At 48.3% G+C, this 13,587-nt stretch overlaps 1 protein-coding gene across 1 annotated transcript in view; it reads right to left on the bottom strand.

Annotated features, from left to right (window-relative positions):
* Nucleotides 1-6,393: 6,393 nt before the first annotated feature.
* LOC146177300 (uncharacterized) overlaps nt 6,394-13,587 on the bottom strand; it is a 78,478-nt gene continuing 71,284 nt past the window's right edge. The window contains exon 6 of the mRNA XM_084581516.1: nt 6,394-6,470. Within this exon, the coding sequence (XP_084437642.1) occupies nt 6,394-6,470 (77 nt within the window). The remainder of the gene's footprint in view (nt 6,471-13,587) is intronic.

Below are 13,587 nucleotides of genomic sequence, written 5' to 3'. Positions count from 1 at the left end.
AACGTATCAACAAACTTAGATATGCGGATAATATCACTTTAACGGCAGAAAGTGAAGTGGAACTAGAGACTTCTGATACGCGTATAAGAAGAGAGGGATAAGTTTGGGCTTAAAATGAATATTAAACACACAAATATCATGGCGTCTTGCCCTATCAAGTCCTGGTGCATCAATGGACAAGAAGTGGAAGCTGTGACAGATTTTCTCTTCTTGGGCTCCAAGATTACCTCGAAAGGAGACTGCACCTATAAAATTAGGAGACGCCTGCTTCTCGCAAAGAGAGCCAAGGCTAGCCTTGACCGCTTAGTAAAGAGCAGAGACATTAGTCTGCCAACCAAGATCCGTATAATTCGTTCTTTGGTCTTTCCCGTTGTGATGTATGGATGCGAGAGTTGGACTGGGAAGAAGGCTGACCGCCGAAGAATTTACGCGTTTGAATTGTGGTGCTGGCGGAGACTCTTGAGAGTTCCTGGACTGCCAGAAGATCGAGTCAGTCGATATTGTCGACCATAAACCCTGACTGCTCAATGGAGGGTCAAATTCTAAACTTAAAACTCAGCTACTTTGTTCATCTACTGAGAAGAGAGGAGTCGCTGGAGAAAGATTTGATGTTGGGAAAGGTTAAGGGTCACCGGAAAAGGGGTAGGCAGCGAAAGCAGTGGTTAGATGGCATCCTCGATGCACTGTAGATAAGGTATGTGATGTTAGGAAGATAGTGAGAGACCGCAAAGCGTGGCTTGATATGGCCCATAGGGTCACGAAGATTCGGACACGACTGAACTGAACTGAACCGAAGGTAACCGCTAATAGAATCAGGACAACCTTAGACTGCTACAAGCAAAGGATGAAGCAGGATTTCGGAAACGATACTTTACTATCGATCTTATCCATACCATCAGTCAGATGATAGAAAAATGCTCGGAATATAACCAGCCCTTATACATAGCATTCATTGATTACGAAAAAGCATTTGACTCAGTTGAAACCTCGGCTGTGATGTAGGCATTGCGAACTCAGGGGTTAGACGAGCCGTACGTGAAAGTGTTGGAAGATATATTAGCTGCACAGCAACCATAGTTCTGAATAAAGAAAGTAACAAAATTCCCATAAAGAAAGGTGTTAGGCAAAGAGACACAATCTCCCCAGTACTATTCACAGCTTGCTAAGAGGAAGTATTCAGACTTGGAATGGGAGCAGTTAGGGATAAGGGTATATGGAGAATACCTCAGTAATCTGCGATTTGCTATGACATTGCCTTGCTAAGCCACTCGGGTGAAGAACTGCAAATAATGACTGATGTCGTAGGAAAGCTAAGTAGAAAGGAAGGCTTGAAAATCAATGTGCAGAAGACTGTTCAACGGCCTATTGAAGGAACAGCAGTTTACATTAGCTAGCGACGTACTGGAAGTAGTAGGCGAATACGTCTACTTAGGGCAGGTAGTAACCGCATATCCGGACCTTGAAAATGTAAATAACAAAAAGAATAAGACTGAGATGGAGCGCATTTGGAGAGCACTCGCAGATTACGACTACCAGCTTACCGGTATCGCTTAAGAGGAAAGTATACAACAGTTGCATCTTATCTGTACTCCCCTATGGGGCTGAAACGTGGAGGCTAACCAAGAGAGTTGTACTTTAGTTGAGGACAACCCAGATGGCTATGGAACTAAAAATGGTAGGAGTAACTTTAAGAGATAGGAAGCGTGCAGAGTGGGTCAGAGAAATCACACAAGTTACTGACATTCTGGTGGAAATTAAGAAGAAGAAATGGAAATGGGCAGGACATGTAGTGCGAAGACAGGATAACCGGTGGTCGCTTAGGGTAACAAACTGGATTCCAAGGGAAGGAAAGCGTAGCAAGGCGCGGCAGAAAGTTAGGTGGGCGGATGAGGTTACGTAGTTCGCAGGGCTCAAGTGGATGCAGCTAGCACAGAACCGGGTTAGGTGGAGAAATATGGGAGATGCCATCGCCCTGCAGTGGGTATAGTCAGGCTGACGATGATGATGATGATTCATGATTAGCTTGTTGCACCTTAAGTGATAGGTACATGGCTAGGGCTGGCTTTTAGCGTACTTAATCAGCTTTTTTTTATATTTGCTTTGTGGCAGGCGAAAGCCCCCGGCAGTAAACATTTATTTCTCGCTTAGCTTTACAAGTTTAGAAAGTGCTCTCTTAGTGTTTCGGTGCTGGAAAATTTACTAATAATTGCACGGTGCTTATCGGGCGAGTATTGACAAATGCCATAGGCGCGTTATCTGCTGTGTCGGGCAGGCTGACAATTATGCCTGTTAGTGCTTCGCTTACACGAGATTTAGGCTTTGCCGACAATTCTCGAGAGTCAAATATGCGATTAAAATAAGATTGTTGCGTAATGACCTGTCATCCAGTTCGTAAACGCGTAGTTGAAAAAGTGTGAGCCGATGCTTGAAATTCGGGCATTTCTTCGTCAAGGCGGTCCCATAGTTTTGCGTTTTCTTCCAGATCGCGCAATCTATTGTGGATATAGCCAATGTTTGTTTTGATGTTTTCTTGACAGACCTTAATAAGCCTTAACGTCTTTTACGAACTCTGCCTGACCCTTTTCGCACTGTGCAGACCTAGTCTGGATTTTTTTAACAAGCGAAAATTACTTAAATCTTTTCGGAGGACTTTGTGGGCGAAGTCTGCTGGACAAATGGAGACTCTAATGGTGTAATGAGTCCCGGATTAGCTTCAACATCACCGACGCGTAATATCCAATATGCCCTGGAAAAAAAAAATAACAGGCAACTTCACAGAGCACTTGTTGGCACGGGAGACATTGCAAGATGGGTCGTCGATTTTCTTAGTAAAGAGCGAAAAGATTTTACACGTCTGCAAAGCACATTTAAAACACGCCTGCGAGTGCGCGAGCCATGTTGCTCCAAACGCTCTTCCCGTGGCAACTGAAGGCACTGCTGCTCAAACAAGATTAAATAGGTGTTGCGTTGTGACGTCACCTTCGATGATGTTGTGTGGTAGGTCTAGTGCGGAAATTACAGAGGGTGTAGATGAAGATAGCTGCCGGTTTGTTGATTTCTGTGGGCCTTGCATGAAACATAAACACGAATGGGTGGGTCTTGCGTTGAGTATGCCGGGAAAACAATACAAACAGGGACGCAAATGTCGCCTGAGAAGCTGAAAAATGGGGTGTGTGAGCCATGTTGCTCCAAATGCTGCTCCCGTGCGAACTGAAGTTACTGTCGCTCAGACAGAAGTATAAATAGGTGCTACGTTGTGACGTCACCATCGATGAGGATATTGAGTGGCAGGTCGAGCGGGTTAATTGCAGACGGTATAGCTGAAGATAGCTTTCGCTTTGGGGATAGACCTCGGCCTTGCATGAAACATAGACACGAATGGATTGGTCTTGAAGTGATTATGCCGGGAAAACAATAGAAACCGAGACGCGCAGGCCGCCTGCGCAGCAGAAAAATGGGATGTGTGAGCCATGTTGCTCCAACTGCTGCTCCCGTGCCAACTGAAGGGACTGCCGCTCAGAAAGCAGTTTAAATCGGTGTTGCAATGCGACGTCACCGTTGATTAGGATATTGCGCGGTAGGTCGTGTGCAATAATTGCAGAGGCTATGGAAGAAGATAGCTGCCGGTTTGCTGATAGACTTTGACCTCGCTTGATACCGTAAACGGAATGGGTGGTTCTAGCGCTCAGTATGCCGGTAAGGACACAGTAGAAGTAGGGACGCGATTATCGCCTACGAAGGAAAAGATGGGGTGCGTGAGTTATGTTGTTTCAAATGGTTTGGTTCGCGTTGTGGGGTTTAACGTCCCAAAGCGACTGAGGCTATGAGAAACGCCGTTGTGGAGGGGTCCCGAAATTTCGACCGCCTGGGGTCCTTAAACGTGCATTCAAACTGCACAGCGCACGGGGGCTTGCCATTTCTCTTAAACAGTAAGTGGCCGCCTAGGCCGGGATGCAGCACCGCATTCTTGGGAACAGCAATCGAGCGCCCTAACGACTGTGCACTCCGGCGGGGCATTTTACTAGAAGTGGTGTTCCCGAGCCAATTACAACCAATGTTGCAATAAAATGGAATATATTAAGACCAAAGTTCATCAACGCGCATTTCTGCACTTTAAATAAAAGTAAACAATCTTCACATCACTGCCGCAGTATTTGTAGAACTCCAATTCACAGCTCCGATAAATTTCGCCAGGTGGGTTAAGAGTCTTGCGGCGTTTGTGAACTTCTTCTGCCCACTGGTACATTTCACATTTTGGTTCATCTGAAAACAAACCCAGAACGCAGTTGCATAATTCAGCGAAGTTTGGGCCATAAACATTGATTTCATTTCCAGAATGTCATACAGAACACTGACAGCGAATACCTTCCCGCCTGGCCAAATAGACTAATGTTATAAAGCAATTTCATGTCAGCGTATCAATAACGTTTGCTTCATTTCGGCTCAAACAGCGCCGCTTGGCGATTTCTGCCGTCTTGAAGCAAATAAAAATGTTGAGAGATTAAGGGGATGCTTTACCTCCACCGTAGGTGCGTGTAGCGATATCATCTTCTATAATTACGCAAAGATTAATTATCGCAGTTTATTAACTTGAAAGAACGCCCGAAGTAGGTACATATGAAGCGGAGCTTCTTCTGAAGAATATCAAACTTACCTCGGATGACATATCTGGCAGCTTTTCTGAAGCTCATATTCATTAACCCGCGCGTTGAAATCAATCCTAAATTATATTATATACTTAAAAATTCCTCCTTGAATGAATTTAGGCTTACCGCAACATTTATTTCCTATTGCAAGATGTGTTACTACTTACTTGCATTTCAAGCCTGATGTCAAGTGTAAATACGAGTGGAATGAATGTTGTGGGTTCCAACGCGAAGCTATGGCAGTGACGTATTGGCGGTTTATACCAATACACACTTCACATCATATTTGGGAGTTTGTTGCTCATGCTGCTTACGCCGACGATAGCGCCAAGGTTTCTTCAACGAAATTATGCTGCCGCGTAGAAATGACGATACGGAGCATGCATTCAGGGCCAGTGTTCTACTTTCCTCTGTCGCATGTGCACGGGTCTTCTTTTTTAGTAATCGAATGTTAAATGAGAGCTCAATTTTTGAGTAGGCTATTTATATTGCGGCACTTGTCGAGTATTGTTTCCCCCTCTGTCATACTTCTGAAACAACATTAAACCTAATCTCTCACCTTCATTAGGCCCTGCACATAAGGCCTATCTAGTAACGAGGTGATTCACACTTGCGGCCGATGTGTCACTGTTCGGAAGCTGGCCATGCAGTCCTCCTTCATCTACGTGGCTCCTCTTGTTGCGCGGTACCGCTTCCCCTTTTTCATGATATATATTAATATATACCGCCATTACTATTTAGGTTATCTTGTATAATCCCACTGCACTCCGCGAAAATTCTTGGAAGCGGGAATTTATGTGACATCAACTTCATCACCATTGTGATTATTCGGGATATTCACATCTAGGTGAAGGCCTCCCAAATATTTCCCCAAGTGAAGTGGTCCTGAGGTAGCGGCATCTACTCGATCCCTGCGAACTTTTCAATCTCCTCCGCTAATCTAGCTTTCCGCCGCCCCTGCTGCTATTTCAATACCCTGGAATCCAGTTCGATGCCATTAGGAACCAGGGGTTATCCTCTTCGCGCTAAATGGCTTGCCAATGCGAATTTCTTTTCCCTTGCTTTCTATTAAAATTTCAGTACCATAGGTTCTTTCTCAGGATCACTCTGCACGCCTCCGATCTCTTAAAGTTACACCTATTATTTTCTGTTCCATAGCTCTCTGCGCCATTCTCGTTATCGTTGTCATATTGCCGCAAAATTTTTAAAACTGTTTTTGTTTGCTAACAGCCGCCGGCATGCGGCCTTATCACTCTGATTCTGACACGCGTATCAACTCTGTATTCTTTGTTTGTTAATGCTTTATGGTGGCGAGACGCATCTTTATCAGATTCTTTGTCGCGCAAGATGCGCCGAGTTCAATATCGAAGATTCCGACCAGTCGCGTATGTTTATACAATGTTACAGGTTGTGCTAGTAACAGTTTGAGAAGTTATCTACATGGTTAGGAGCAGCCTTTAAATTGAGCGCTGATGTGTGCGACAGGCATTCTTAGTTCGACAATAGACGAGCACGTTTTGTTGCTATCGCCGCCGCCGAGTTGCTTAGTTCTTTTGCGGGCGAAATTTAGCCCAATAATGAGTTGCTGCTCTGCACTCAGACTCTTCATTTGTGTCATCGACCTTGTCACCACCAAGTGATATCTGGTGGAAGTGCTGATCCCCGACATCGTGACGGACACCGAAAATGGCACCTGTTGAGCAGAAAGCGCAATTGGTTTTCGTCCAACCCCGTGAGAACCCTGCTTCTAAGGACGACCGGACGAGGATGCAGACGACTGGCTCGACCGTTTCAGTTTTGAACGCGTGGCAACTGGTTCAACGCCTGGAATGACAAAGCGAAGGTAAGGCAAGTCTATTTTGGTCTTGAAAGGTCTGCCTATATTTGGTTCGAAAATTGAAGGATTGCGAGATTTTCAAGAAAACGTTTTTGGCAGTCTTCGCAAGTGTCGTTGGGAAGGAGAGAGCTACGGCCGTCCTTCAATCCAATCCAACTCCCTAACGAGCCTGTCCTGGCGTAGGTTGAGGAGGTGAAGCTCCTCTTTCGCCGCGCCGACCCTACCAACCGAAGGTGAGAGAGTCAGATTTTTAATCATGATCGTCATCATCAGCCTGTCTATGCGAACTGCAGGGCGAAGGTCTCTTCCATATTTCTCCAAATATCTCAGTTCTGTGCTAGCTGCATCCACTTGACCCCCGCGAACTTCTTAACCTCATCCGCCCACCTTTTTTTCTGCCGCCTCCTGCTACGCTTTCCTTCCCTAGGAATTCAGTTTGTTACCCTAAGCGACCATCGGGCATACTCTCTTCGCACTGCATGTCCTGGCAATGCCCATATATTGTCCTGGCAATGCCCATATAGCACTGATGCAAAGCCTGCATCACCGCCGAGGTTTCTACTGAGTCGAATGCTTTTTCGTAATCAATGATTGCTATGTATAAGGGCTAGTTATATTCCGAGCATTTTTCTATCACCTGTTTGAGGGTAAGGATATGATCGATAGTAGAGTACCATTTAAGAAAGCCTGCTTGATCCTTTGCTTGACTGCAGTCTAAGATCGTCCTGATTCTTTTAGCAATTACCTTTGTAAACACCTTATTCGTAACAGACAGTAAGCTGATTGCTCTGTAATATTTAAGGCCCTTAGCGTCCCCTTTCTTATGAATGAGGATAATGTTTGCGTTCTTCCATGTTTCCGGTACCTTCGACGGAACCAGGCACTGCGTATACATGGTGGCCAATTTTTCTAGCACGATATCGCCCTGTCCTTCAACACATTTATAGCTATCTGATCCCCTCCAGCTGCTTTCACCCTTTTCATAGTTTTAATTGCTTTTTAACCCCGTTCTTCGTCACCGGTGGAACGTCTGACTGTTTTTCCCTACTGCCAAACTCATTACGGTCCTGACTACTTTGGCTGCTGTAGAGATCAGTAAATATGTGCGCAGATCAGATTTTTAATGTGAAGCGTAGAGTCACGTTTTGCAGGACATGTCCGGAACCTGCCGAAAACTGTGGACAATTTTGAGAGTGAAGCATGGACCATCGAGAAGACGTTGGACGCCCGGATGCGTGACTACAAGCGACCACATCAACCGGACTACTCAAGCCATTGCACCAGCACATCTTCAAGCGGAGAGAACCTTCGGCACCTGATCCGGGGGATCGTACAAGAGGAGCTCCGCCGATTGATGCCGTCATCACAACAACCCCAGGTGGCGACGCTCGCGGACATCGTCCGTGAAGACGTCAAGCAGGCGCTCGATGTTCCTCAGGGGACCGCTCCTACTGCTCCAGTGCAAGAAGCAGCAGCCATGAACTATGCTGCTGCGTTATGTCATCCTGCGCCCCGGCGTGACTTTCCCAGCGCTCGCCGCTACCGTCCTGATCCTGAAAATCGCCCCTTGGCCCCGCCCTCCAAAGCTACCAACGGCCTCCAAGTCCTAAGAAGTGCGACGCCTGCAGAACTGCGAACAACAGGCCATTATCCTTCCACTGCCGTGAGGCCGGCCATGTTGTACGCCACTGCCCATACCGACGGATCGGCCTCCGTGAATTTACATACGACGCCCCACGACCTCGTCCTGGCGAGCGACCGCAAGAAATCGACGACTATCTGCGGAGGCGAGAGCACGCATCGCCAAGTCGTCTGCCACGCTCACCTTCGCCGTTCAGGGCCCACTTTGCGCCTCCAGGCCAGAGCTACGTACGAGGAAGGTCCCCTAGCCCGCGCACGGGAAATTAAATAGAGCAACCTTTGGAGGTGAGGTTGCTACACGACGAAAAGACAATCCTCCGCCGCCAATGACCACTAACGACGACGCAACCTTTTCACCACTGCTCCACACGACGACATCGACGACAACACGACGAGAGTGCAAGCCGACACCGCCGCCCAGTGAAGTAACAATATTATGCCCCGGCCGTGACCTGAAGAAACGACGGAGCCGAAATTGGACACCAAGGCCCACGTGCAATTAGAGGACACGAACAAGCGACCTTGACGTTTCTGTCGACAGTCGCAGAGTCACTGCCCCAGTAAACGCCGGAGCTGACTACTCAGTCATCAGTGGACCGTTAGCCTCCCAGCTCAGGAAGGTTACGACCGCTTGGGATGGCCCGCTGATTAGCACTGCAGGTGGTAACCTCATTACTCCATCGGGACGATGCACTGCAAGAATAATCGTAGATGGGCGTACTTACCCCACCAACTTTGTGATTCTGCAGCATTGTTCCCGTGACGTGATTTTCGGCATGGACTTCCTAAATGAACATAGAGCCATCATCGACCAGCGATCTAAGCTCATCAAGCTCTCTGCAGGCAAAGGCATACCTGCTAAAACTTCGACGCAACACGTCGCTCTAAACATCTTCGACGCAGAATTGACCGTAGCGCCCAGATCAAGCGTCATAATCTGCGTGGATAGCGCAGACATTGAAACCTCTGAAGGCATTGTCGAAGAAAATATCCAATTCCTCTTGGAACAAAGGATTGGCGTAGCAAGATGCATCGCAAAATTCCGGAGAGGACATGCTCAAGTGACGGTAACAAACTTCACCGAAAAATACCGGCATCTCAACAAGGGCATGACGATCGACTTCCTCGATGAATTAGCGGACCTTCGAGATGTATCCACCCTCTACCGCCATCCCTGGAAGACGCACATGACCAATTTCGTCAGCCTACCTTTGGCATCAACCCGGCATTAACCCACAGCAGAAAAGACCAGATTCGCAGTCTTCTTCGAAGCTACAGTGAGTGCTTCTCATCATCATCGAAGGTACGACAACACCACTGGCCAAGCACGGACGAACACGCATAACGGACGAACACGCCCGACCTCTGCGCCAAAGCCCCTACCGCGTATCGCCGCGAGAACGCCAAGCCATCCGCAAGCAAATCGATCAAATGCTCCGTGACGACCTTATCCAGCCATCAAAGACACCTGGGCGGCACCAGTTGTTCTGATGAAGAAGAAAGACGGGTCACTTTGCTTCTGCATCATTTACCGTCGCCTTAACAGCATAACGAAGATGTTTACCCTCTTCCTCGCATCGACGACACTCTCGACCGGCTCTGCAATGCAAGGTATTTTTCATCAATGGACCTGAAAAGCAAATATTGGTAAATTGAGGTCGACGAAAAAGATCGCGAGAACACCGCATTCATCACAGCGGGCGGCCTTTTCGAGTTCAAGGTGATGCCGTTTGGCCTCTGCTCCGCGTCAGCGAGGTTCCAACGAGCAACGGGCACTGTGCTGGCGGGCTTGAAGCGACTGATTTTTCGCGTATACTTGGATGATGTCGTTGTCTTTTCCTCTACCGTTGAAGGCCACCTAAAAAGGCTTTTGGACACTGCTAGAAGCTATCAAGTCGTCAGGGCTAAATTTGAAAGCAGATAAATGCCACTGTGCCTACAAGGAACTGGGTTCCTGGATCATATCGTTAGCAAGGATGGCGTTCGCCCTGACCCTTAGATAACGGCTGCGATCGCGCACTTCCAATGCCCGCACAAAAAAAAGCCTTGCATAGGTTCTTTGGGCTGTGCGCTTATTATCGACAATTTGTCAGCAACGTTTCGCAAATCGCCGAGCCGTTGACGCAGCTTACAAAGAGTGGCGTAGCTTTTTAATGGGAAGCGCGGCAAGAACAAACCTTCGCCAAACTTAAGCGCCGCCTGATGTCTTTTCCTGTCTTAGGCTACTTTGATGAAAACGCCGACACCAAGCTTCACTCCAACGCAAGCAGTTTGGGCCTAGGCGCTGTTCTCGTTCAAAAGGGCACCGGAGAGGAGAAAGTTATCGCCTACGCTAGCCGTTCCTTCTCGAAAGCTGAATCCAATTATTCAACGACAGAGAAAGAATGTCTTGCCATCATTTGGGCCACATCCAAATATCGCCTATATTTGTACGGACGACCATTCAGGATTGTGAGCGCTCACCATGCCCTCTGCTGGCTCACCAACCTAAAATATCCCTCAGGCCGCCTTGCGCGATGGAGCCTGCGTCTTGAAGCATTCGACATCACATGCGTCTACAAGTCCAGCCGCAAGCACTCCGATGCCGACTGCTTGTCACGAGCCCCTGTTGATGCGCCGCCGGAAGAAGATGATTAAGACGCCTTTTTGTGACCAGTAAGGGCCAGCAATTTCGCAGAATAACAGCGATCATACCCTGAGCTGAAAGTGCTAGCCGATTACTTAGAAGGAAAGACCGTTCCCCTCCTGCTGTGTTCAAGTATCACCTGTCGTCCTTCGTGTTAGAAAACGATGTCCTTGTGAAGAAGTTTGCATCCAACAGGACCGCACACCTTGTTGTGCCTATAAACCTCATAGACAAAATTCTACAGGCATGTCATGATGCGCCAACAGTAGGACATCTTGGCCTTTCACGCACATTGCATTGAATTCGGGAGACGTATTATTCCACGATTAACTGCCGACGTCGCCCATTACGTCAAAACGTGCCATGAGTGCCAGCGACGCAAGGCACCTCCGACGAGACCTGCTGGTCTACTAAACCCGATACCACCCTCAACTAATTATTTTAAACAAATAGGAATGGACCTCCACGGACACTTCTCAACTTCATCGACGGGAAACAAGTGGATCATCGCGGCTACAGATTACATTACCTGTTACGTCGAAGCCAAACACTACCTAACAGTTCCGCCGTGGAAGTCGCCAAGTTTTTCGTCGACCAAATCCTCCTATGACACGGCACCTCAGAAGTTCTCATCACGGACAGGGGAACAGAATTTGCGGCAGAGCTCACTCAAGCCATCCTGAAGTACAGTCAGACAAGTCACAGGAGGACAACCGCCTACGATGCCCAAACCAACTTACTTACGGAGCGCCTCAACAAGACGACCACAGACATGGACGTCCACACATACGTGGCCGCCGAACACAAGACCTGGGACGCCATCCTGCCGTACGTGATCTTCGTGTATAACACGGCAGTCCAAAAGACGACTAGAGCGACCCCTTTCAAGCTTGTGTACGGCAGGGAGCCTACGACGCTCGAAGCAATGCAACCGTACCTAACCAACAAGGACAAAATTGACGTCGCCGCCTACCTGCAGCCTGCAGAGGAAGCCCGATGATTCGCACGGCTGCGTATTAAAGAGCGACAGCACACCGACACCCGACAGCGCAGCTTACAGCAACGCCACGGAGAGTACAATCCAGGAGACCAAGTGGGGGTTTGGACACCAATTCGCCATCGCGGACTAAGTGAAAAGTTGTTGCGTCGATGCTTCGGGTCGTATCAAATCATTCGCTGCGTCGGACCACTGGACTATGAAGTTATTTTCGACGCTACGTCAGCATCACTACGGCGACGCGCACGCCCAGAAATCGTGCATATTTTACAACTGAAGCCATACTGCGCGCGTTAAGGAATCTGTGCTGTTTAAACTTTGAAATGTTTTTGTTTAGGTTGCTTTGTTTTGGAACATCGAGGCGATGCTTTTTCAAAGGGCGAGTATTGCCGCGAAACTTTCAAAACTGTATTTGTTGTTTCTTAACAGCCGCCGGCATGCGGCGTTATCACTATGATTCTGGCACGCGTATCAATTCTGTATTCATTGTTTGCTAATGCTCGACGTCGTGAGACGCACCTTTATCAGTTTCTTTGTCGCGGAAGATGCGCTGAAGTCTGTCTCGAAGATACCGACCAGTCGTGTATGTTTCTACAACGTTGCAGGTTGTGCTAGTAACAGTTTGCAACGTTATCTAGATGGTTCGGAGCAGGCTTTAAAGTGAGCGCTGATGTTTCCGTCAGACATTCTTAGTTCGACGATCGACCAGCACGTTTTGTTGCTTAGTTCTTTTGCGGGCGCAAGTCAACCCAATAAAGAGTTTCTTCCCTGCACTCCAAGACTTCATTTGCATCATCGAGCTTGTCACCACCACGTAACAATATTACGCGTGCTCCTACTAAAAGTAATGCCAGTAAGCCGTACGTCAGTTAGTGCTCGGTCATGTCAGCTGCCAGTTACCGCCTCTCATTGAACGAAAGCGTTATGAATGGACGGACACGATCAGCGCGCGGGGTACGGGGTACATGTAAACAAGCAGTTGGGGACAGCCAATTGAGGAACACAAAAGCTCTGGATAAGGAAATCAAAGATATTGCCACACCGCTGCGCATCTTCTAGAGCCACCAAGTGGCCGAATGTCTTGATTCGTGGCTCAGCGTCGTCCTCGTCTGTCTCGAGCTTTGCTTGATTAAAAAAGGGCAGCTCGGCTGTTCTTCTGTCTGCTACGTGTGTTGGTGACATTTGGTGGAGGTGCGGGGTAGGATCCCATGTACGTTGCCCCCGAAGACGTCAGTGACGCTGCCCATCGACGCTCAGACGCCACTCCCGTCCATAAAGTGAGCCGTCGCCTCCGAGGCCTACAACCTGAGTTCGAACCACTGACAACACCGCTGCGAGCCATGACATCTACGACGGGCAGCCAGACAAGTCAGCATCCCAGCAATGCCCCACCGTACGTCCTCCTCGCACCTCGATCACCGCCATCATTCCACGGTGACCGGTTCGAGGATGTCGAAGACTCGTTGGCCAGTTTTGACCCTGTGGCCGCATTCAACCAATGGGACGACGAGCGGAAGCTAATGAATGTGTATTTCGCGCTACAAGACTCGGCCAAGACGTGGTTTGAGAACCACGAGGCGTCCTAAGTCAACTGGGCCGTCTTTCGCCGTGAGTTGCTCGCAACAATCAGCTCGAGTGTGCGCAAAGAAAACGCTGAAATAGCAATTCTTTCGAGGTCTCAGCAGGCAAATGAGAGCGTGGCCATGTTTGTAGAGGACATGACGCGACGTTTCAATTGAGCTGACCCTACCATGCCCGAGGCAACGAAAGTACGCCACTTCATGCGCGGTGTAAAGGAACAGTTGTTCGCTGGCCTCATTCGCGACCCTCCAAGAACTGT

This window comes from Amblyomma maculatum, chromosome 10, assembly GCF_055883805.1.
Source record: "Amblyomma maculatum isolate TAMU_Amacu chromosome 10, ASM5588380v1, whole genome shotgun sequence".
NCBI classification, from domain to species: Eukaryota; Metazoa; Arthropoda; class Arachnida; order Ixodida; family Ixodidae; genus Amblyomma; species Amblyomma maculatum.
This window is presented reverse-complemented; position numbering and strand designations above follow the sequence as displayed.